Source organism: Vipera ursinii (genome assembly GCF_947247035.1).
Source record: "Vipera ursinii genome assembly, chromosome: 1".
NCBI lineage: Eukaryota > Metazoa > Chordata > Lepidosauria > Squamata > Viperidae > Vipera > Vipera ursinii.
Window position 1 is genome coordinate 264,223,581 of NC_139512.1, and position 27,032 is coordinate 264,250,612.

The following is a 27,032-nucleotide window of genomic DNA, read 5'->3' on the forward strand; positions in this document are numbered from 1 at the left end:
TTAAGGGGGGTTAAACCGGGAACTCTTTATAAGGGTTTACATCGTGGAAATATTAAGCCCTGTCTCATTTCCTACAACCAAGCATGTCATAGTAAAGATTCTTTTTGGACTAAGATTTGGCTCCAAGAGTTTTTGTCTTCCTAAGATGTGGTTTGGGGTGGGTCCTGACAGATATACTGCCTGTGTAGCTCGATCTGCACAACTACCCAGAGGAAGAGTTCAAACAATATGAAGCCATATTGCATCTTGTCACTCTTGCCATTGTCTGAATGATAGAGCGGAACTGCCAGGAACAGCTGAGAATATAACAGCAAAGCCTGGAGCTTCCAGAGATCAGCTATGAGTCTCGTGTTAACCACAGTTGCTAATTATATTGTTTAACAATTAAAAGAATTGTACTAATGAACAGAGTATATATACATGATCAGAGATTGTATTTGCAATCGATAGCGGGTTTCAGTCTACAATGTTGATCTTTTTCTTTGACAGGCAGAGGCTACTTTAAGAAGATGCTAATCTTATTGGTTAAGCTATAGTAGTGAAATGTAATGCTTAATATATTCATACAGCTATAGTAGTTTTCTAAATTAGGTCTTTAGCTAGGAAATAATCAACATTATTTTAAAACTGAATGAGATCTAATCTAGTACTACACAAAGATTCACATTTTTAGGTTATTCTGTGAAATGTTTTATATATACTCATTGTAGGATGTTCACATTCTCTTCTTCTGACTGCTTTTTCTTTGATATTACAAGGGAGTGAAAAGAATTGATCCAAGCGTGTTTTCAAATTTCAAAAGTCATTATTTTGGAGATGAACTTATGAACCGCCTAGATCTTTGCTCAATGTTGAAAAAAAAGCAGCCTAATGGCTACTATCATTGTGAATCCTCAGTTGTAGTAGGTAAGAAGATATATTTAATATTTTTATGCTAGTTAATAATGGAGAATATATGTGTAAAACCTTTGCTGATTTCTTTATAGAATTTTGCAAATGAACATAACGTTAAGAATGTAAGCACTAGGCCTGTCCTAAGGCTTTGAAGCTTTTTTACGTAGCATTGCCCTGTCTTCAAGCAATGCTCTTAGAAAAGTGGCAGTGTGGCACACTTTGATTGCAGTAGATGCCCTCATTTTTTTTTGTGTTTTTTGTTTTGCCACTTCAGCACTAAAGCATAATTTCCGTAATCTGGGGAGATCATTATAGCATCTATTGGTTTTGCTGTCATCACCAAATACTTTCCTGATCTGGAATTTTTTTAAGGCTTGTAATGTGTCCATTCCTATGTACTGTATCCATATTTGTATTTGTATATACTTATGTGTGTATAAAGGGTAACGTAAAGGTAAAACAATAAAACAATTCTTCTATAAAAAGAATTGTAAAAGCATTCCCTTTAAGTTTATAATTTAGTTTTACCTCTCTTTACTTTCATAACAAGATGACTCCTAATTGTTCTACAAAACATATATCAATACATATCTGTTCACAGTGGTAGTGGTAGTTTATTAATTGATTAGTCTTATGATTATACCATAAAATGAAATACAAGATTTAATTCTAGGGTAAAATATACCAAAGAAAATACAGTAATAAAATATACCGTAGATATATACCCGTCGTATATACCCGGTGTATAAGACGACTTTTTAACCCATGAAAATCTTCTCAAAAGTCAGGGGTCGTCTTATACGCCAGGTGCTGAAACTTTAGGGACAGGGCTGGCTGGAAAACCTGGAGCGGATCTTCCATTTAGTCTGCGCAGGGAAAGCGGGACCAATTGGAGTAGAAGCTGCAGTCTGTGATTTTTTACAGGCTGGGGTCTGGGCTTCTTTCCTTCTAAAGTTGAAGAGCAGCTGTAGGCAGGTGGGGAATGCAAGAGCAATTTGAAAGGCAGGTGGGGAATGCATAGCCAGAGAAGCAGCTTAGCTCTAAGGACACATTTGACTCAGGAACTGGGCGGGCTGGCTGGAAAACCTGGAGTGGATCTCCCATTTGGTCTTTTTTTTAATCCCATTTATATCCCACCCTTCTCCGAAGACTCAGGGCGGCTTACAATTTAAAGCACAAATCAATGTGCTTAGCAATAGCCTTCATTCTATGTATATGCCTGCCTATTAGAGCTTTCACCCCCCCACACACGCAGCATTATTACAAAGTCAGCTTATTGCTCCCAACAATCTGAGTCCTCATTTTACCTACCTCGGAAGGATGGAAGGCTGACTCAACCTTGAGCCTGGTGGGATGAGAACCTGCACTAATTGCAGGCAGCTGGGGTTACTTAAGGCTCTGCGCAGGGAAAGCTTTAGAGTGAATTAGGAAAAGTTAAAAAGTGAATTAGGAAAATAGGAAACGGTTGCTGGAATTGGTTATGTGTAGTTTAACGAAGAGAAGGGTGAGGGGTGACACGATAGCAGTGATCCAATATCTCAGGGGCTGCCACAAAGAAGAGGGAGCCAAGCTATTCTCCAAAGCACCTGAAAGCAGGACAAGGAGGGAAACTAGTCAAGGAGAGAAGCAACCTAGAACTAAGGAGAAACTTCCTGACAGTTAGAACAATTAACCAGTGGAACAACCTGCCTCCAGAAGTGGTGAATGCTCCAACACTGGAAGTTTTTAACAAGAGACTGGACAGCCATTTGTCTGAAATGGTATAGGGTTTCCTGCCTGAGCAGGGGGTTGGACTAGATGACCTCCAAGGTCCCTTCCAACTACTACTACTACTACTACTACTTCTTCTTCTTCTTCTTCTTCTTCTTCTTCTTCTTCTTCTTCTTCTTCTTCTTCTTATTATTATTATTATTATTATTATTATTATTATTATTATTATTATTATTATTTTTAATCCACTTGCACTGTTTTATGTATACATGTTTGATGACAAACAGCCTTAAGTGAGTTTTCCTACTAAGTACCTGCATGTCATAAGCATTTGAATTAAAATTACCATATTAAAATCAAATCTGATGTTTTTTTTTATTTGGTATGCATTGGAAGAGGGGTGATCTTATACGGCAAGTATAGCCCAAACCCTATAATTTAACAGGAAATGTAGGGGGTCGTCTTATACGCCCAGTCATCTTATACGCCGGAAAATACGGTAACATATGGCTCCACATTTCTATTTAAATTCTAGAGGTAAGTGAGGTGAAGAAAGAGGCATTTGGTGGACATGTAGGTAAGGAGAGGTATGAGAAGTCTATAGCCTCAACCCAAGGAAAGTCTCTTGTTATTACTGTGAACAGATAAGAGTTAAATACCTGACATATTCTTAAGAAGGGCATTTTCTAGAGCAGGGGTGTCAAACTGCCACCCTGCGGGCTGGTTGCATCATATGGAGGCCGTGCCCACCCAGCTCCAGCAATGCAAAAAAAGTCACAATACATCACGGTATGTCACGAGATTGACACCCATGTTTTAGACCAAGATTTGAATTGTTCGATTCCATGGCTACATATCGGTGCTTCTATCACCTGCCATATCATGAGAAATGCCTCAGTTATTGAAGATATTCTCATGGGGTTTTTTTTACTGTCAACTGTATGTATCTCTTAGATTTACATACGGTATTTAACATCCCTCCTTGGAAAGACGGCCCACTGGGATCTGAACTGCAGATTGTCCTATTTCCTCCTGGGCTTTAAGCTACACATTGCAAGCAGAACTGCTAAGTTTGTTGTTAAGGCAGCTAAGCTAAGAATCCATTATATTGAACAGATCATAGTACCCTGTAAAGGTAATGTATTTATCTGAATGCTGATTCTTTGTATTTACCACATATACCGTATTTTCCGGCTTATAAGACGACTGGGCGTATAAGACGACCCCCTACATTTCCTGTTAAATTATAGGGTTTGGGCTATACTCGCCGTATAAGACTACCCATCTTCCAACACACACCAAATAAAAATTAAAAAACATCAGATTTGATTTTAATATGGTAATTTTAATTCAAATGCTTATGACATGCAGGTACTTAGTAGGAAAACTGTCACTTATAAACATAAGGCTGTTTGTCATCAAACATGTAAAGATAAAACAGTGCAAGTGGATTAAACATAATAATAATAATAATAATAATAATAATAATAATAATAATAATAATAATAATAATAATAATAATAAGAAGAAGAAGAAGAAGAAGAAAAAGAAGAAGAAGAAGAAGAAGAAGAAGAAGAAGAAGAAGAAGCAGCAATGGGAGCAATAAGCTGACTTTGTAATAATGCTGCGTGTGTGGGGGGGTGAAAGCTCTAATAGGCAGGCATATACATAGAATGAAGGCTATTGCTAAGCACATTGATTTGTGCTTTAAATTGTAAGCCGCCCTGAGTCTTCGGAGAAGGGTGGGATATAAATGGGATTAAAAAAAAAAAGACCAAATGGGAGATCCGCTCCAGGTTTTCCAGCCAGCCCGCCCAGTTCCTGAGTCAAATGTGTCCTTCGAGCTAAGCAGCTGCTCTGGCTGCGGCATTCCCCACCTGCCTTTCAAGTTGGGATAGACTACAGCTGCTCTTCAACTTTAGAAGGAAAGACGCCCAGACCCCAGCCTGTAAAAAATCACAGACTGCAGCTTCTACTCTAATTGGTCCCGCTTTCCCTGCACAGACTAAATGGGAGATCTGCTCCAAGTTTTCCAGCCAGCCCTCTCCCTAAAGCGGGGGTCTTCAAACTTGGCCCCTTTATGACTTGTGGACTTCAACTCCCAGAATTCCTCAGCCAGGCACGCTAGCTGAGGAATTCTGGGAGTTGAAGTCCACAAGTCATAAAAGGGCCAAGTTTGAAGACCCCTGCCCTAATGTTTCAGCACCCGGCGTATAAGACGACCCCTGACTTTTGAGAAGATTTTCATGGGTTAAAAAGTCGTCTTATACGCCAGAAAATATGGTAATCATTCTTTGACTGACAGTTCCAATACCCAGTTATCAAGGCAGTGTTTTCATTTTGAAAAGCTGCCTACTTCACAAACTGATAAATTAGATCTTTAGTTGCACATTAAAATGGCTTTCTCTGTCATGCTCTAGAGAGGGAATGCTAAAAGATATATTTGGAATCGCCTGTCTGCTTCTACCGTAACCAAGTTGATGGCAATGAAATAGAAATAGGGCTGTTTCTCACAGTTTCTCACAGCGTTATGCACCTGTCCTTGAGCCAGCAAAAGAATGGCCTCTTCTATTCTGTAGAATCCTATTCCACTATAGTAACAATGTCAGCAAATGGTGCTATTATTTATTTAGTCCACATAAAGAAAGGGACTGATAGATTCCCTTTACTTTGCTTCCCCATTCCTTCTAGAAAGTGACTCTTGCTGGTAGAAAAACATCTACCAATCACTGTTCCTAGTATAGAGTGGGAAAGTTTGTGTGAAGGCTTAACAATAAAAAGTTTAGCTACCTGTCAAATTGCTCAATTAACAAATGACAGGCTCCTAAAAGGGATGTCAAGTAAAATAGATAGGAATTATTTATTATAAACAAACACCATCTCCAAAGAGCACTGCAGGAAAGTGGCTGTACTGGCAATGAGTGACGAAGGGATCCAGTTGATTTCATGACTGGAAGAATCCAGGGAAGAGCTATGGAAAACACGTGTACCAGAGGAGATTTCTGGAATCATGCAATTGTGAGTGGTCTGCCTATAAGAACTGTCATCACTCTAACATGGAACACCTCCAAAGTTGGAAGAGAATGGGTTAAAAGGCGCTGTTCTACTCTACAGTGAGGATAAGAAGTAACGATGGTGCATTACACAAACAGCTGTGGCCAAGAGCATTGTTTTGTCAAGGCAATAGCATTCTTGCAAGAGTCCTGAGAAACATAAAAGAAATAAAATAGTAAAAATCAAATCCATGTAAAACTTTTAGCAGAAGCAGCAGAAAAGCTGTAATACACCTGGTCGTATCAGTTCGCAATATACATATGGCAGAACTTGTCTTTCTCTTCCAGTTTCTATGTATATAACAGTATTGCTTTAAAAAAAACACCCTAAATCCATGCTTTAAAAAAATGTCAGCATTTTTCCAGAGCACTAAATCTTTGTTTCTAAAGATTTTTTTTTTTTTGCATTCTCATAGGGGAGCATAGCTGACTCTTTCACCGTCAAAAGGTGGCTTACCCAGCTTGCAATTGCAGATGTTCTTATATCACAGAAAGAAGCAACATTGAATTGGCCTTTTATTTGACCCTCTTCCTTTAAACTTCAGAGCTAAGATTCGTACAGAAATAGAGCCAGTTCCTTGTTACTTCAGCCTTGTACTGAGTAAATGGGAATGTCAAAGAGGAACAGGGAGAATGAAGGGAAAAGAGAAACTGGTTAGGTACAAAATTTAAAACCTTTTTGCCAAGGAAATCTATAGGCTCTAGTTTGATGGATAAACTTAATTTGCTGGATCCAGCTTCAGAAAGTATGAAATACATTTATTCTCAATCAAAGGGCGGTATACAAATAAAATTAATAATAATAATAAAGGCCTTGACAAAGTGCTTGGAAATTCTTCAGCAGCACCCAAAAGTGGGGAATCTTGAAAGGCAGATTACCAAGTATAGTAAGCTGATGCAGACCCATTGTCTGTGAAATGTGATCCCCTAAATCAAGATTTCATTGTATACCTGAAGCACCTATTCCAGCTACCTTAAGCACTTCGTGTTCCACTCTAGCATCAGTATAGTGTTTTACAGATGAAATTATGTTAAACCCATTCTGGAAACATTCTCCCCTGCTTTCTCTGATTTATTAATGTATTAATTTTAAAGGCACAGTAAAAATAAAATCAAAGTAGACAAAATGGAAGGTTTATAAACCCCAGAAAATTAGCTAAGAGGTTTCCAAAATATATTTAAATAAATATGCATACTGCAATACTATAGTAATTGAAAGTTTAAAAGTAAAGGTTTCCCTGTCAGTCGTGTCCCAACTCCAGAGGTCGGTGCTTATCTCCGTTTCTTGACCAAGGGAGCCAGCATTGTCTGACCAGCATGACTATAACCAAAGGCACATGGAACATTGTTACCTTTCCACTGAAATTGTACCTATTAATCTACTTGCATTTGCAACTGCTAGTTGTGCAGGAGCTGAGGCAAGTAATATGGGAGCTCATCCTGTTGCGCAGAGCTTAGATCTCAAACTTGGGCTGTCAGTTCTCCAGCTGACAAGCTCAGAGTCTTTAGCTGTTGAGCTATCATGCCCCATTGAAAGTTTAGTTAATACTAAAGTCGATATTAACATTGGATTGTGCAGTAACTAACAACTGTTAACTGTAACATTTAAACTATATTATAGTCTAAGAAATTGCTGTAATTTATGACTGATATAGGAAATTTGGCAAATTTAGCAAACCATAATAGAATTAAGTCTTACTAGCCTTATGTTAAGAGGGGCGCGGTGGCTCAGTGGGTTAGGACGCTGAGCTTGTCGATCAGAAGGTCGGCAGTTTGGCGGGTAGAATCCCGAGTGCCACGTAACAGAGTGAGCGCCTGTTACTCGTCCCAGCTTCTGCCAACCTAGCAGTTCGAAAGCACGTAAAAATGCAAGTAGAAAAATAGGGACCACTACGGTGGGAAGGTAACAGCGTTCCGTGCGCCTTTGGCGTCTAGTCATGCTGGCCACATGACCACGGAGACGTCCTCGGACAAGCGCTGGCTCTTCGGCTTTGAAACGGAGATGAGCACCGGCCCCTAGAGTCGGAAACGACTAGCACGCATGTGCGGGGGAACCTTTACCTTTACCTTAGCCTTATGTTAAGGATAACCTAAATTTTGAATGTGATATGAGCCTGTTATAAGATTTTAGACTAAAAATAGTTTCCTACTGAGTTGGACTCTGTATCAGATATGTTTCTCATGTATCAAGTTTGAAATTGAGATAAACTTCCATAACTTGCCATTCTTCTACAAAAGAAATTGTTCACAATTTCTAATGAGAGACACAGAGAATCCTAGCAGCTGTTATCATTTAAAAATGCCAATTCAGTATATTTTATGGGTATTTAGGGTTTAGTAATATTTTTTTTTTAAAAAAAAAGCAGACTCAAAGGAAAATCCATGTTTATATTTCCTTTGTGTTCTCTGTTTTCTAGAATTTTTGGACTGATTTTTGTTAATTTGATTCTTGACATTCTATTATTTTGTGGTACCTTCTTTTATTAGATGCTTTATTTTTAGAGGACAGTCTTGACTTGTTTGCTGCTTCATGGGCTATTTGGGAGATGAAAGTCCATTTACAAATATTTGGCTGTTGATTCTTTGTGGTTACTCATTATTCCTGTAAGACTACAATTTTATTTCATCCGTGATAGGAAAAAAGGTTTGCAGGAAAATTGCCATGGCTTTTGTTTTCAAAGCTATTTCTGCCTACTAATATAAACCACTTTGTACCTGTGATTAATCATACAACTATTTCCTTTAAAAAAAAAAAACTTGCATTTCTCTACATTTCAGGTACTGTGTACTCTGTAAACTTGCAGAAAAGCCAAGATTTTTAGGTGGCAAAATATGCCCCTCAAATTGGGTTCATTTTATTCATGGATGGTCTTATGTGTGAAGACATATGACAAAACTTCTCTAAAGTAATCATATGTCATGTATACAGTATACTCACATATAAGCCCATCCACATATAAGTCAATCTAAGATTTTTAACCAAAATATCAGAACAAATGTGCCTCCTACGATAAGCCATCTGTGCAAACTAAAACATATGAAAGAATGCAGAATTGAATTGACTGGGCAGATGTTATGGGAGACAGGTGGTGGTCCTTCAAGTAATCAACACTTTAATATGACTGAAAAAACCTGAGGTTGAGAATAACCAAAATCAGAATTTGTTCAGCAGTATAAGGGTCTTCTTTTTACTAGAATGTTTAAATTACAATACTGAATATTGGGGTCTCTTTAAGTTCAAGAATGTATACTGTGATTGTGTAACTTGCAACTGCTAATACATTTTAGATCAAAGGTGTTTTATATTTATTTGTAAACCAGAAGATTGCAGTAAGGGTTTGAAAAAATGCAGAACACAAAACCAAATGTTTTATGCGGTGGTCTCATAATCATCTGAAATTAAACATAAAAATATTTCTGTTAAGAAATTAGATGTTAAGAACTCCAATTTTATCTATATGCACAGCAAGCATACTTACCAAATAATATGATGCATAATCGTCTTTAAAAATAATTCATGAATTTATTGATAGAAAGAACTGTAGGCAATAGCCAATTAATTAGTTTTAGCTGTGCTTTGAGATAACTGGTAATATTAACTACATCTTGCAAATTTATTGGCTCTATAATAATTCAAACCCTAAGATGTCACTAAATAGTAAAATAATTTATTATTCAGTGTTATGTATCAATTTTATATTGATGTAGTAGTACAACTTGAAAAAACATGATTTTAGCAGTATACTTCAGAGTCAGCAAATAATTTAATTTTCATTTGATTAGACGTTTTCCCCTTTGATTTTTAATATAAAGTAAATACTTAGTTTAAAACTCCATTTACAGGGAACAGATTACTCATTCAAATATCGTTTCTTTTATTTAAAATAATAATGTCTTGTAAATAATGGGTTTGTATATTCAATACTGTAGTTTGAAAATGGGAAGAACTGGATGATGGAGGAATTAAAAGCTTAATTCTCAGAATAAATGGCAACAAGGCTAATCTATTAAAACATGTTAGGGTATTTGGTTAAAACTTACAAAAGATTAATGATGATGTGTCACCCTGGAATGATCTTATCTCAAAGCATTTAGATAAAGCTTTCTTTGAAGTTTGCCTGCTTTAGCTAATGTCTCCATAAAAGATTTTGTTTTAGCAGCATTGGTATATCATTCAAGCTGTGAGCTAATGGTCTAAAAATATCCGTTTTGATTTGTTCAAGCACTCTGGCCCAATTCTGAAAATATTTTAGGATTGCTGTGTTATTGTTGAGGAACCTATAAAGAGTTATAAATAGATTTATTGGTCATAGTTTGCTGGGGTAAATTGCTTTTATTTGGAATAAAGATTAATATTAGAAAGTGCCATTCTACAGTGAAAAATGAGAAGATTTCTGCTTTTGATTTAGAGGATTCATCTCCAAAATATATTATTCAATACAGTTAAACTCTTTGAGAAAGATAGTTTACATTGTTGAGAAACCATCATAAGGAGGTTTAATTCATTTCTGTCAGTAGACTCTGGAGAAAGCGCAGAAGTTTTCAAATAAGACAGGTTTCTTTGGCCTGATTTTTTAAAATGGACACTAAAGTATTGTTTTAAGATCTGAGAGCCAATTTTATCTAGTGGTTAGAGCAACCAGGCTAGAAAGCAAGAGACTGTGAGTTTTAGTCTCGCTTTAGCCATGACCATGGGCAAGCCACTCTTAGCCCACCTTACAGGGTTGCTGTTGTTGGGAAAATAGGAGAACAATGGTGTATTGGATATGTTCACTGTCTTGAGTTAATTATAAAAATAATAAAGGTGGGATACAAATAAATAAATCTATTTGCTTTATAGTTCAAGGAATCAAATTCTTTGCTATACAACATAGTACCATTTGGTATATCCACTGGCAGTGTTAGCTGGTTCAAAATGGCGGACACTGTTGGAATAATCTAATTGCTCCCCCCACCCCATGTTGGTAGAGGCAAGGCTTCAGTTGTCAGTTTTGCCTGCTGTTTTAATGCTGTTAACCCTGTAGACACTATATTGAAGATTTGGCATTTGTAACAATTCAGGCATTGTGACTTTTATTATCATATAGTTCTTTGTGCATTGTGCACAGGAGGCAAAGAAGTTTTTCAGGAATTCCAAGTAATTTCATGAAAACTGAAGTTTTTACAAGGAAATCTTCACAATGGCCTTCTGCTGTCTGAAGAGTTCCCAAGATTAAATCTAGTCTTAAGGAAGTCAGGGAACTCCAGTTCTGAATTTGAAATAAATATATTGTAATCTCTCTAATGGAGTTTTTAAATCTTTGTGTTATAGATATGCCTACCATGTTGAAATATATAACTAGTCCTCGATTCATTACCAGTCCTTTAGCAACCATTCAAAGTTAACAATGGTCCTAAATGAGTAGTACCTATGACTGGTCTTCGAAGTTCCAGTTGTCCCAGCAACTGGCCAGTCACATGAAATTTCAGATCTATCTTTTTTTGTTAAAGAATTGGTGATGTACATTTGTGTTCATGTAAAAATACTATACAAATGGATGATTTCTTTTTTAAAGCGTCTCTGTAGTTTTCATGAACTAAATACATAAGGAAATGAACATTCCTAACAGGAAATTTGAACTCTTAAGTAAATAGGTTGTGCACACTTTGTGAGAATCAGTGGTATCTTTAAAGCAACAAAATCTTGGTTAATATAGAACATCACAGAACTGGAAAAAAAATTTAATGTTCATAGCAGCTAGTTCAGGTCCAGATTAGTGTAACCACAATGGTCTTCACATTCCATATGAATTTGAACAACCACAAAAAAAGTATCTTGGTTCCCTCATCTTTTTCTTTATTTGTTTGTTTGTTTTTTGAGAGTGAATTAGCATTCAACTATTTACATATAGAATGAGTGTTTTTTTTCTACTAGGCCTTTCTTTTGCCAAATCTGCAGTATAAAAGTAAGGAAGATGATAACAGAAAAGGTAGCCATAAATATTAAGTTTATTTTATGATTGATATCTATGTTAAGAACAAGAACAAATAAACTTAAGAGAAAAAGAAAATATTACATTACAATGATTTCAAGAATGCTATTCAGATGGGTATTTAGAGCATTGTGGGAGCCATAGCTTGTCTTCATGATGCAGATTGGGGACTGCATTGAATGTCTTGCTTAAACTTGCTCAGTGAGTTTAGGAAACCAATGTGATGTGTTAATGGGGATGGGGAGAAATTTGTTTGGCTGGTCTTTTAAACCATAATGTTTCTAGGACTTCCAGTCTTGCATCGTAGCGATATGGCGTGGGATCACAGAATTCTGCACCCCTCAGCTGGTTTCACCTTGCCTGGGGACCCTAAAATGGATCTAAAGTCACCCCGGAGAGGCGACAAAGGAGGGGCACCCCGATGTTTGCGGAATGATGGTGGTTGATCCACTCAAACCGGGGGAAGTTCTCCAAAACCCAACAGGAGAAAGGTTGGCCACACCTCGGTGACCAGCCTAAGCTACCGGCAATCGAAGTCCAAAGCCACTAACCAGAACAACGGTGAACAACATGCTTGGAACTGGGTGAGAAATCCAATCTTCTCTCTCCTATTTTGTATTTGATTCCCTGGAAAAGATCCCCAAGAAGAAAAAAATCCTCCAAAAGTGAGAAGGGAGGGGACTACACCCCCACTCTCCCATAGACAGAAGCGCTAAATTAAACTTTTATGGGGAACAGAAATATAGTGAAATGAGGATAATAATATTACAGTCTGGATAAAGCTGAAGACCATGAAAACTGTTAAAATTTCACATCTGAAAGAATATTGATGAAATTATAAGAAAATAATTTTCCACTTTAAAAGTTGGAAAATGAATAGCTCCTGCATCTAGTGGAGTATTAGAGCATAAAACTATAGCTGCATTGATTTGAAATTGCCAAGACGCCCAGAAATAGAGAATAATTTCTTCCTTTTAACTTCAGTGACTTCTAAATAAACAAAAAACAGCTGAGTACAAAGGAAAGAAAATATACTGGGCTATCTATTACAGAGTGAGAACTATATTTGTTTAGAAGCTGTCTGCAGAAAAAGAAAAACCTTGGCTAATCTTCTAGGGGAGAAGTTACTGGAAGGCTTTTAGGTGGTTAAACATTCTGGACTGAAATCTTGGCTGACTGACAATTGTAAGACCCCTAAATAGAAGAACTGTTACAAAATACTGCTTTCAGTGGTGCTTTGATAATTGGAAATGTATTGGACTAAAAAAACCATATATAAAGATAAGAACTACATAAGATTTGGTTGTTTGGATTTTAAGTGGCTGGTTTGACAAAGCTAATCAAAAAGACTATGGTACTGGTGAAAACTATCTGGAGGGGGGAGACAAAATGGATGTTGTACATCTATCTAAAAGTGACAGGAAACCACACCTAATATTCCCTCCTGAAGACCTCAGCCTGGAACATGAGAGATCTGCAGGAGCAATGACTCAAGACAAAGCAAACACATTTCTGGAGAAAATATATGCAATGCTGCAACAGATTCAAATGATAATTGTTTCAAATCATGAGGAGATTAAAAACAACTTTGATGACGTAAATGAGCATATCTCTAACTTAAGCTTGCAATTAAAAAAAACTCAAAAAATTACGATAAAGAATAAACAAATCAAATAATAGAACACAAACCAGGGGAAAGAGATTTAAATATGGAAACTACAAATAAAGAGAACTACAACTTAATTCAAACAAAAGAAAAACTGCAAGATTTTACTACAAGAAGGGAATAAAAAAAGAATTTATCTTCCAGGACTTCAAAACAAACTTGAGGACAAGAAAGGATTAAAGAGCTGTCAGAAAATCATTAAATTTAGGAGAAAAAAAACAGACCTAGTTAATTTGTAATTTTTATCCCCAACAACGTCTACAAAAATACAGGAAAAATCCCCTGGCAAGCTGAACATACTGAATTGGAAAGCGACCTGGCAAAAGAAGAAGGCTAGAGTCAGAATTAAGAGACTTGATCCACCTTATCAGATGGAGTACTATATGATCAAACACTTGTTTGAATACGGTTAAAAGAATAGATAAAGCTTAGATATAAAGGGGCCCTATAATAAGAGGGATAAGATATATAAGTAGTGTAATACTTTTTATAATACATGAAATGTAAAAATATTGGGATGGTGTATGTGAATGAAAAGTTTGGATATTTAAAAGTAATTAATTTTGAGAAAATTATGACTTGATAAGAGTGGTTTGAATACAGTGGGGAAATTAAGCTTAAATAATCTTGAAAACAGGACACAATGATTTAATAGGATGATTTTCATAAATACAATTGAAATATAAGCTGAATGAAGAATGAATGAATGAAGAATGAAGGCTACTGCCAAGCTTGTAAGCCGCCCTGAGTCTTCGGAGAAGGGCGGGATATAAATGGAATTAAAATAAAAAATAAAATAAAAAAATAAAAAGGTGTTATATGTTGATGTTATTGTTAGTTGTACAAATACTAGAAAAATGTTTATACTCAACCTTGTATGTATTGAAAATATTAAGAATTATATTTGTTTAATGCAGACAAAAGGGGAATATTACTGGAAGAAGAGAAGATCAAGGACATATATCATTAACATATTGATTAATTATAGAAATTAATGATTATTGATTGTTTTTAAATATATGAACCCAGGCAACACACTGTTGCTAAGCACTAGGGATTGTTATTGTAAAAAATCAATAATAAAATAATAATTAAAAACATAAAATAAAGCATAACATTTCTTAATAGTATTTCTTCAATAAATTTGTATGCAGAAAATTATGTCTTCCGGTGGCGGCGCGGCGCCGAAGACAGCCGTTTCGGGCTGCCCGCTGCTCAGCTGAGTTGTTTTCACCCGAAACAGCGTCGATCAGCTGTTCGGGTGGATTTGAAGCCCCCTCCTCGGGAGAAGAGGAGGGGGTGAGGCCCCAGGTAGGGGTTGAGTTCTCCGGGGCCGCCTGAGCTTAAAGCTGGGGCGGCTGAAGGATTGAACTCCCCCGTAGCCTGGGTTGCTCCGAGCTGTTCAGCGTCTCTGCTCCGGGATTTTTGGAGCAGAGCCAGGCGTTTGCGACCACCCCTGCCAGAAGGAAAGACCCTGGAATAAAAAGAGCAGGCAGAGCAGTACAGGAGATCAAGGTGAAGAGGACTTTTATTCTTACTCTCTAGCTTAATGGACTTTATAAACTTAAAGTGAAAGTGCGCAACAAGTGAAAGTAAAAAGATGGCGACTAAACCTCCCTCAAAAACCCTTTGGAGTGCAGGAACCTCCCCGGTGCAACAGACATTGTTGCAAGCCTTGCTTCCTCCTGCTGCATTGACATCAAAGGACTTACAAGATGCCCTTGAAAAACAATCCCAGGTAATATTAGAAATGCTGGGTGATAAGTTGGCAAAGGTGGAGGAGAAACTGGAGAACTTGGAGGAGAGGATAGAAGAGAAGTTTAAAGTAATGGAGGAGAGGATGGAAGAGAAGTTCAGTGCGATGAGGGTAGACATTTTGTCTACAGTGGAAAGAGTGGCTGAATGTGTGCAAGGTTTGGACGAAAAAGTGGAGGACTTGAGTCAAAAGAACGCTATACTAGAAGTAAAAGTACTAGAGAATGAAGATTTAAGGGATAAAATGGACGGAGAATTGAGTCTTGTTCAGTATCATCAGATGCAACATGCTATTAGAATCAGAGGCTTAAAAGAGAATACTAAAGAAGACCTAAAGCAGCTGATTTCTGAGGCTCTGGAAGCAGTATTGGGTCAGCCTACATCTGAAATAAAGGCATGCATGGATAAAGTTTTTCGTGTAAACTCTTGGATTGCTAGGCAGAGAAAGCTACCTAGAGATGTGGTGGTTTATTTTATAAAGAGAGAAACTAGAGATGAAGTTATTCAAGCCGCTTATGATACTAAAGTTGTGGTTGCTGACCAAGAAGTTTTGGTTTTAAAAGAAATTCCTCCAAAGATCTTAAGGAGAAGGAAGGATTTTGCATTTCTGGTGCAGGAACTTAAGCAACGTGATATAAGGTTCAGATGGGAGATTCCAGTTGGATTGGTGGTGATGCATGAAGGTAAAAGATACCGTCTGGTTACTGTGACACAGGCGCGTGATTTCTACAATAATGTTTTAAAAGCAACCCCTCTACTACTTCTGGAAGCTGCAAAGGGATCTGGAGAAGGAAAACCTCAAGAGGCCGAAGGTGGACAGACAGAGGAGAATGGTGCTGGAGGGGATCAAACTATAACTTCGTTGGCTGTTGCTGGAGAGCAGAGGGTGACGCGTGACGCTTTAAAATGAGCAAAACAAATAAAAGAACAAGACCAGCAGAAGTTTATGGAACTTTCAAAGCGTACTTACAGTGAAGCAGTGGGAGGAGCGCGGCCCAAAGGAGATAGAGGGGCTATTAAAGATGTGCTCCAACAGCTTTGGGATGACATGCATGGCGACTAAATTTCTAACCTGGAACGTTAATGGACTAAATTCACCACAGAAGAGAAAGAAAGTTTTTCAATATTTAAAAACAATTCAAGATTGATGTTATATGTTTGCAAGAAACGCATATTAGGGTTATGGACCAAAAGTATTTATCGAACTCAAGGTTGGGCACGCAATTTGTTGCCTCTGCAATGAACAAGAAAAATGGAGTGGTTGTTTATGTTAAAAGTGCTTTAACAGCGGATTTAATTGAAGCAGATAAGCATGGAAGATATGTTATGATAGATTTGCTGCTAGAAGGCAAAAAAACGCTTTTAGTTGGATTGTATGCTCCTAATCAACAACAAGCTGATTTTTTTAGTTTACTTCATAGAAAGCTTACTCAGTTGGATTACAAATCGTTTATTTTTATGGGGGACTGGAATGGTGTTTTGGATGTACAGATGGATAAGGCTGGTGCTTTTAAGCGCGTTCCGAGTCATGCCAGATTGCCTAAATCCTTTTTTGAAATGAAGGATGATTTGGAATTGCGAGATATTTGGCGTGACACACACCTGCATGAAAAGGACTATACTTTTTTTTCTGATAGACATCAATCTTTTTCCAGGATTGATTTTATTTTGCTGACTAATGACTTTTTTTCTAGGATTAAGAAGGTAAAGATCTGTGCAAGAGCTATTTCTGACCATAGTCCAGTCTGGTTAGAGATTAATAAGGACAATAAAGATAGGCGCTCGTGGCGCGTAAATGAGAATTTGTTTAGAAATCAGAGAAATGTGGAAGAATGTAAACAGCGGATGAAGGATTTTTTTGAAATTAATATGAATAAGGATACTTCTATGGACATGGTTTGGGATGCTAGCAAGGCCTATATGAGAGGGGTGTTGATATATATGAATAATAAACATAGACGTACTTTGGAAGCCAGAAGGAAAGAATTGGAGAATGGAATTAAGGAAAAAGAAAAGGCCTTGATTTTGAATCCATTGGATGTGAAGACTAAGGAGGTTATTAAGCTATTAAGAGGACAATTTGACAAACTAATGGCTGACCAAGCGGCAACCAATTTGCGGTTTGCCAGGCATAATACTTTTTGCAATGCTAATAAGCCAGGTAGATGGCTAGCTTACAGACTGAGGAAAAAGCAAAGGGCTTCTAATATAGATAAAATTGAGCATAAGGGAAAGGTTGTGTTTCAACAGGATCTTATTAAGGAAGCCTTTCTGGATTTTTATTCTAAATTATATGCTAAGGAGAAGATTAATGAAAAAGACATTGATGTATATTTGGAGAATGCTAGCATCCCGGTTCTTACGCAAGCACAAAAAGAGGAGATTAACCAATTGATAACAGAAGAAGAAATTCTTACAGCAATTAAGGAATTGAAGGTGGATAAAGCGCCAGGTACGGATGGTTTGACTGCGGCTTACTACAAAAATTTACAATTAGAGATGATAAAACCGTTAAAGGAACTGTTCCAGACAATTCAGAGAGGGGGAAAGGTGCCTCCGTCTTGGAGAACTGCTTTTATTTCTTTGATTCCGAAGGAAGATCAAGATGCTACTCAAGTAAAACATTTTAGACCGATATCACTTTTAAATACAGATTACAAGATATTTGCTAAGGTGTTGGCTAATAGACTGATGAGGGTTCTGCAACAAGTGATTCATGGGGACCAAACGGGGTTTATTAGTGGTAGGCAAATGAAAAAAAATGTGAGGCATATAGTTGATGTGTTAGAGTTTTTGGAAAGGAACAACCAGATCCCTGCAGCGCTAATTTTTTTAGATGCTGAAAAAGCCTTTGATCAATTGAATTGGCAATTTTTGATGAAAGTTTTAGATAAGATGAATTTTGGGGATAATTTTTTGCAATCAATTAGGGCATTATATCAAAAACAAACTGCCCGAATAATAGTTAACAATAGCTTGACAGAATCATGTAATATTGAGAAGGGCACAAGGCAAGGGTGTCCGTTATCGCCTTTGTTATTTGTGTTAACATTGGAGATATTATTGGTAAAAATACGGAATTCGGAAAGAATTAAGGGCATACAAATTAGAGATCAGGATTATAGATTGAGAGCGTTCACAGACGATCTGGTTGTTACAGTGACTCAGCTGGAGAACTCTGTTGTGGACCTGATGGAGATAATAATGCAATATGGGAAGGTTTCTGGATTTAAAGTTAATGCACAAAAAACTAAAATTCTGGCCAAAAATATGACAGTATCGCAAAAGGCTCTCCTAGAAGGACTAACTGGATTTGAGATTGTCAGGAGGGTCAAATACTTGGGGGTGTTTTTGTCACCCTCTAATACAAAGTTATATAAAAATAACTATGAAAGATTATGGGGAAAAATTCAAAAAGAAATGGAGAGCTGGGAAAAATTGCAATTGTCTTTGTTGGGGCGAATCGCAGCAGTGAAAATGAATGTCCTGCCTAAATTTTTATTCTTATTTCAAATGATACCGGTTCTTAAGAAAGATTCTAATCTGGAGGAATGGCAGCGAGGTATCAACAAATTTGTCTGGGCAGGGAAAAGGCCACGAGTTAAACTTAAGATTATGCAGGATACTCGTGAAAGAGGTGGTCTTAAAATGCCCAATCTTAAATTATATTACGAAGCTGCTGCGTTAGCAGGTATAAGTGATTGGATTAATTTGACACAAGAGAGATTATTAAATCTTGAGGGCCACGACTTGTTGTTTGGCTGGCATGCATATTTGTTGTATGATAAGAAGGTAGATAATGTGTTTAAAGTGCATATTTTAAGACAGGCATTGTTGAGAGTTTGGAAGAAGTATAGACATAAGTTAGATTGTAAGATACCATTGTGGGCAATTCCAAAACACGCAATAGAAAATATAAATGTTGGTTTTAAACATGATGTGACTACGTATAAGGAGATTTTAAGTTTGGAAAGAAATGTCTGGTGTCTGAAACCGTACAGCCTCTTGCGAGATGAGAAGATTGTTCAAACTTGGTTTCAATATATTCAGCTACGGGCCAGGTGGAAAGAAGATCAGAAAACTGGTTTTACAATGACTGATGAAAATCTAATAAAGCAAATTAGAAATCAGGGTCCAGCACATATCAAACGGATATATCTTGCATTGATAGAAATTGACTCAGAAACAGAACTTGTTAAAGATTGTATGATAAAATGGGCCCAAAACATCCAAGAAGTTATTACAATAGACACGTGGGAAAAGATTTGGGTGAGGAACGTAAAATTTACACAAGCTCAAAACTTAAGAGAGAACTTTTATAAAATGTTTTATAGATGGCATCTAGATCCTAAAAAGCTTGCAAGTATGTATCTGAATTATCAGCCCAAATGCTGGAGGTGTGGCGATGAAGATGCAACATATTTTCACATATGGTGGACTTGTAAAAAGGTTAAGGCCTTTTGGATAAAAATTTGGTGGAACATGCAGAAGATTTTCAAGCAAAGGATAAAGTTTTGTCCGCAACTTTTTTTGTTGGGTATAATTACAGATGCTACGGTTGTGGACACTAAGCTGATGTTGAATTTAATTACGGCAGCAAGACTCTTAATAGGTCAATATTGGAAGAAGGAGGAACTGCCGACTATAGAAGAATGGACTTTAAAGGTTTCTGACCTGGCAGAGATGGCAAAGATCTCGGCTTATTTGAAAGATCACTCGCAAGAACGTTATATTATGAAGTGGAGAAAATGGATTGAGTATATCCAGAACAAATATGGGACTAAAAAGTTTCATGTAGCATTTGAATAAATCTTTCTTTCTTTTTTCTTTTTTCCTTTTTTTTATATTTAATATTAATAGTGTTTGTAGTTATCCTATATGAGCTAGAGAGTGATAGATTTTAGAGTTTATGGTTGTTAGCATATGGATGTTCATGATTGTTTTTTTGTTTTTTTATACCTTGTACTTAGCTCTGGGAAGTCGGGGGGGAGGGGAGGGGGGAGGGGCAGGGAGGGAGGGGAGGGGGAGGGGGGACTGTCAAAGACAAAATGTATGTTAAAACTTTTCAATAAAAAAAAATTTGAGAAAATTATGACTTGATAAGAGTGGTTTGAATACAGTGGGGAAATTAAGCTTAAATAATCTTGAAAACAGGACACAATGATTTAATAGGATGATTTTCATAAATACAATTGAAATATAAGCTGAATGAAGAATGAATGAATGAAGAATGAAGGCTACTGCCAAGCTTGTAAGGCGCCCTGAGTCTTCGGAGAAGGGCGGGATATAAATGTAATAAAAATAAAAAATAAAATAAAAAAATAAAAAGGTGTTATATGTTGATGTTATTGTTAGTTGTACAAATACTAGAAAAATGTTTATACTCAACTTTGTATGTATTGAAAATATTAAGAATTATATTTGTTTAATGCAGACAAAAGGAGAATATTACTGGAAGAAGAGAAGATCAAGGACATATATCATTAACATATTGATTAATTATAGAAATTAATGATTATTGATTGTTTTTAAATATACGAACCCAGGCAACACACTGTTGCTAAGCACTAGGGATTGTTATTGTAAAAAATCAATAATAAAATAATAATTAAAAACATAAAATAAAGCATAACATTTCTAAATAGTATTTCTTCAATAAATTTGTATGCAGAAATGCAGTTATATGTTTTTGCATCTTTCTCAATTCTGTGATGCTGTTCTTCAATCAAAACTGAGTATAAATCTGTGTACTTTAGCAAAAAAATATACAAAATGGCATATTTTGAAAGATGATGGACAAACTATCATTTTATTCAGGCTGTATGCATTTGAGAAAAAGTATACTTATGAATATTTATGCAGATTTTGAAATTAAAATGAGCAGATTTATCAAAACCTGATTGTATATTCCATCACTGACAAAGTTCATAGTAAAGTTTTATTAAATTCACTGTGAGAATTTTAAACCCACATTTTTCTTCATGCTGAAATTATTTGGACGTATCTCATTTGATATTCTTAGAAATCAGCTATTTGTTAACACTTATCTTCACTGCACAGTTTTAAAATGAAACAAAAAATACACTTCTAGCGTTTTTCCCCAGTTAGTTTTCTTTTTGAATAAATAGGGCCTTAGTCCCCTGAAAAAGAGTAAAATGAAAGTAGTTCCCACCAGACGTATTTTCTTTTGCTTTAATGATAGGCTTTTACTTATGCCCTGTAGATGTGTGTTAAGTAGTCATGTTTAATTCATTTGTTCTTTAGAATATGGGTCATGTGCTTTTTTCCCCCCACATGTGATTTGACAGGCTGACAGTTTTTGCTTAAGCAGGCTTTATTACAAAATGTAGATGAAGCTGTTCATATGCATGATAGAGTTTTATAGTCCATCTTGCAATATAAGAATAATTTATAAGTACCATATAATATTTGCCTGAAAAGTATTACACTAGTATTTTTATGAAAGAACCTTCTGACTTCTGTCCCTGATAAGATCCAAATGATCTTGGAACAACTCTCAGTGTTCTCAGGAAAGGGTGTTCTGTTCACATCGTTTTAAAGAACAGTTGTGATTCAATATTTAAAAATAATACTCCTCTGTTTTTGTTTGTGGAAGATACTGTAAAGAAGAAATTCTTCTAGCAAGTGGATAGTAGTTGGTAAAGACACAGAAAGAATACTGTAGGTTACAGGTTTATTACATACCTGTTATCCTGTAAGCAGTGATTTGTTTTCTTGAATTTCCTTTACTATTTAAGATTAAGAGAACCATCACATTCTGCCCATTGGATTATGACTTTAGCAATTACCTTAGAATTGTTTAATGTAATTCATAAGGGGAATGCTAGAGGGTTTTTTAAAGAATAGAATAATAACTTTTTTGTCACTTTTGAATGCACACTAATTGGCATACATTAAAATGAAATTTCGTTGCATACAGCTCTCAAAGGGTCACCACCTCTGATATACACTACATAAATATGACAAAAATAAATAAATAAATACAGAATTATGCATATACCCACATATATTATATGACAGAGAAACAACACAGTCTAGTTCGGGTTATGTATACATCTGCATGGTGAGAGAAACAAATCTTGCGAGTTTACCAGATGGATGGCATAGGGAACAAAGCTATTACAGAATCAGGTAGTCCTGCTATAAATACTTCGAAACCTCCTCCCAGAGGGGAGCAACAGAAACAGACCTTAAAGTGGGTGTGTGGGGTCTCTAACAATGCTTTGAGCTGTAAGCACAGAACATTTATAAGTAGCATCCTGAATACTAGGGAGCGAGCCTATCATCTTCTCGGCTGTCCTTACCATTCTCTGTATGGACTTTCTGTCTGAGGCACTGCTGCCACCAAACCAGACAGTGATGCAGTTTGTTAAGATGCTTTCAATCGTGCCTCTGTAAAAAGTGGCCAGGACAGAAGGAGAGATGTGCTGTCTTCATCCGATGCAGGAAATGCAAATGCTGGATTGCACGCTTCACTAAGGATGATATGTGGAGAGACCAATTCAGATTGTTAGTTATCTGCAGCCCCATTATTCATTATTTCAGTGTTGGTGGCTGCTTCTGTCTATAGAGCACTACTTCAGGGCAAGTCCCATCTCCTGTTAGGCATTTTCTCACTTTTAATGTGTGTTTTTTTCTCTATAATTAATCACATAAGCAGAACCAAGCATTATCAAGAATGCAGTATTAGTTGAAGTCTTCTAGAGGAAGATTTAATACAATAGTACTTCGGTACTCAGTTGCTTCAAAACTCATTGAATTTGGTATTTAATGCATTTGGATGTGAAAATGTTGTCCCAGTACTCATTGTTTGTTTGTTATTTGAGATGCTGCAAAAGAAAGTGGGGGACAGCCACAGGGACAGACAGGAAGATGGCCATGCTGGGAAGATGGCTGCAAAAGGAAGTGGGGGACAGCCGCAGAGGGGCGGACAGGAAGTTGGCCATGCTGGGAAGGTCACTGAGATAGGAAAAGGGATAGATAGGAGGTCCTTCCCGATCGAAACAAAGGGTCACGTAGTTTGTTTGGTACTCCTCCTTTTGAATATTTATCCCACCTCCCGGAACCAATTAAGAATAAGTACTGAGGTGCCACTGTATTGTCCCCGACCTTAATAATTGGGGGGGGGAAGTATATACTTTAAATAAAGATGTCACCTGTCTTTGGTTGCATTCCTGCATCTTCATAAGTTTTAAGTGATGTAGGAATTACAGGGGTTGTTTTAAAATTGAGAGAAAGTGATGGAAAATATTGTATCTCTTATATTTCTGTAAGAAATACAGCTTTTAAGGCATAGAGGGACAAGAGAAAAAAAAATATGAGAAGGAAACTCTGCCTGTAACGTTGTCCCAACTCTTTTAAGATTTAAAAAAAATATTTGCAAACTAGCTATTAATATAGCCAATCCTTGATGGTGACAAAATACTTTTATTTTGACATTCTAAATCCCTGTGCAAAGAAATTGTGAAATGTGTGAAGCATCCATGTGTGTATGCGTAAAATAGTGTCACTGTAAACCCCTCCAGATGGTAGCAATACTTTTCCTTCTCTGTACCTATCAGTGCCGAGGACAAAGAGGTGGAGCCTTTCTCATTCTTTACAGCAGAGAACTCGCTGCTTTCTCTTTCCCTCCCCTCAGTCTCTCTCTCTCTCTCTCTCTCTCTCTCTCTCTCTCTCTCTCTCTCTCTCTCTCTCTCTCTCTGTGTGTGTGTGTGTGTGTGTGTGTGTGTGTGTGTGTGTGCCTGCCTTTCTGTGTTCCTCTGAGTAGAATGACCAGTTTGCCTTCAGAGTCGAGAGCAACATCCAGTTTACAGTTTGGGGTGGTGCACACTGAGAGGACAAGGAAGCCAAGAAAACAGTAAATATCATGGGCCAGCTGTGCTGTTATCCTTTTGGGAGAGAGGAGAAAAAAATCAGTAAGTCTGATTGTTTTGTGCAATGCCAGTACTGGGTGCAGCTATTTCGGAATGTAGTTTACTGCTAAGAAAGAAAAAAAAAAAGATCCCCCCTATATGCATTTGGGGGCGTGAGTCATTCTCACCTACACTTTAAACTATATACTATGGTTCAAAGGAATGCAGATAAGTAGAAACTGATTGTGTGTCTGTATGTTTATATACATACTGTATTAAATTTCTTAGGCAGGGAAACAAATTTTATATCTGGAACTCTGAATTATGGATGGTTATTCTGTTAGTACATAGAGTGAAATATGACTTAACATTAGGGTGTGTATTTGTTTAACTTATCAGATGTACCCTATCTGATAGGGCAGTGTTGCCATGCTAAATCTAATTTCAATTGAAGGCAGTGCTTACCAGCAAAATCTAACAGACATGGAGGACCAAAAAGACAGATGATTTGTTACTGTTGTACTTAAAAATAGGGGAAAGATTCTCTAGTATTCTTGCTGTAATGCATTGCACCCTTTCAAAGTGAGTCTTTTCTGAACAGGTGCAAGGCATGATTTTAGTTTTATTCAGATTACAAAAAAGGCACTGCAAATTTTTTTTATTAACTTATTTTATAATAATAATTTCAATGGAATGTTCATTTTAATTGCATGTTTTAGAATAGTTTGTATAGCAGCATTCAAACATTGTGTGTTGTCAGACTTCCTGTCAGAAAACTAATTGTGATACCTGTCATATCTTTATTTTAATTTTAATGGGGAATATTTAGGGAAACCGTTTTTAATGTTGCATTTTTGCTTTATTTTACATTCTATTTCTGTTTTTTCTATAGTTAGTCTTAATGATAAACTCTGCAGCTATATACACATACCCTTTCCATTCAGTGGAATTTCCAAATAAACTGTTATATCATATTAGCTGACCAGTAATATTACCAATGTACTTTAGCTGTGGCAGACCTATGATTTAATCACTTCAGTGCTTAATTCCTGATTCTAAGTAACTTTTAATTATAACTGGCAAAATCTTGACATCAGATAAGAGAGGTAGGATGAAACATTGTGTTCCAAAGAAATATTGTTAGAAAGTCATGGAACAAATGAAATGAAAGGCTAATAAATCAGGATTCCGGTGAAGTTTGGCCAGAAAAAGATATATAGAAATGTAGACGATAACTAGGTTAAATGCAGATATCTGGTCCATTTCATTATGGTACACTTTCAGATATTAGTCTTTCTTCCTTATTTTATGGAAATTGTTATTTTTTAAAATTACAATTATTGACATGCCAATCTTCAAAGTACTTGCACTTTGTTAATCTCTTTGACTACTAAACATTTTTTGTGCATGCTCTTTCTCCAAATTTCTGGGTTGGTTTTTGGGGTGGGGGGGGGAAAATATTTTAAGAGAAATGTTAGTGGTTTCCATGAATTCTGAGCTTAACTGAATCAGTGTAACTACAAGTTTCTGACATAATAATATAATATGGATGAAGTTTCTTACAAAGTTTGATCTGCCACATAGGAAAGGGAAGCTATCATGTAGACCAGACATGTCAAACTCGTGACTTCATGTGATGTCGTGAGACGTATCAGGACTGTTTTGCCATTGCCGGCAATGGGATGGGCGTGGCTTCCAGATGATGCACCTGGCCCATGGGCTGGCAGTTTGACACCCCTAATGTAGACCATTTAGCATGATTATAATACAATATTTATTCTTCAAAGTATGCTTGCAGATCTATTTCTAATATACATAATTTTTTAATTTTTACCTAATAGGGCGATGAGTTTGGTTATATTGAGATATTTTTTTGGTTAAGAATGCAGGGCAACATGGATGCTTCCCCCCCCCCATTCAGAAGAATAAATCTTAAACATAGGAAAGTACTCAGCCAGAAAGAAAAAGCATGCTTAGTTGCATAAGCTTTAATCCAGAGTTTGAAATTACATATCCCAATAACATTAATTTGTAGACTAGATCAGGGCTTTTCAACCAGTGGTACGGGTACCACCTGTGGTACATTGGCACCTGGCAGGTGGTACGCGACCATCCTAGGAAAGTGGTAGTGGGGGAGGGAAATGAGCTGAACTGGTGGCAGCACCGCACAAGCCTGAGTGAGAGATGGTTGGAGCTGCAGGGTTGTCAGGGCTCAGCGGAGATGGAGCTTGGCACTGATCCTGGCGCATCTCCTGAGCCCAGAAGAAGCGCCGATCAGCTGGAATGTTGCAGCATCTCCAGGGCCTTGTGATTTACATTCAGATGCTTGGCAACTGATTCATATTTATGATGGTCACAGTGTCCCAGGGCCATGTGAAGTGACCAAAACCTGCTGCAACCAACCAGCAGATGGGGGGGGGAATAAAAACCAAACACCCCCCACCCCACCCCTGCTGCCAGTCCTCAACAGAAATGCTCACAACAGTGAAAACCTCGGACAGGAGGAAGAGCGGGCACTTTTTTCAGTGCCATTGTAACTTTGAACAGTCACTAAGCGAACTGTTGTAAGTCAAGGACTACCTGTACTTCATCACTTTTTTCCTTTTTTTTTTTTTGGTCATCAAGTTTTTGACACCTTGCTAGGCAAGTAGTGGTGGTACTCAGATGTTGCCATTTCCTAAAAATGGGTGGAAAAGTTGAAAAGCCCTGGACTAGATCAATATAGTATTGGGACATTAGTGTGGACATATCTCAGTCAGGAACACAAGACTGAAAATTGCAGTTGATAACAGGATAAAACTGCAATTGATAACATAGAAGAAGCAAAAAAAAGAGTGTGCAGGTGAAACTATTGATGGCATAGATGAGCTATTTAAGTCAAAATGACAAATGTTTATTTTCACATATACCCTCCTGGAGGCAGAAGCCAAGAGGTTAGGCAATCAAATATATTTCCATTGTGTCTAGTTTAAGACTAGTTTACAGGAACAAATATCCCCAGCATTAACAGGCTAATAGGATGATGGAATATGAATAGAAATACACTATAAAGAGACAAAGGAATGCTTGTGGATTCTGGATGATTAAACAGGACTGGCTCTGACTACCG

General features: G+C 36.9%; 1 protein-coding gene across 5 annotated transcripts in view; it reads left to right on the top strand.

Annotated features, from left to right (window-relative positions):
- AKAP7 (A-kinase anchoring protein 7) overlaps positions 1-27,032 on the top strand; it is a 95,634-nt gene that overhangs the window by 45,446 nt on the left and 23,156 nt on the right. For all 5 annotated transcript variants that reach the window (XM_083379948.1, XM_083379949.1, XM_083379950.1 and 2 more), the window contains exon 7: positions 759-906. In XM_083379948.1, coding sequence (XP_083236074.1) covers positions 759-906 — 148 coding nt within the window. The remainder of the gene's footprint in view (positions 1-758; positions 907-27,032) is intronic.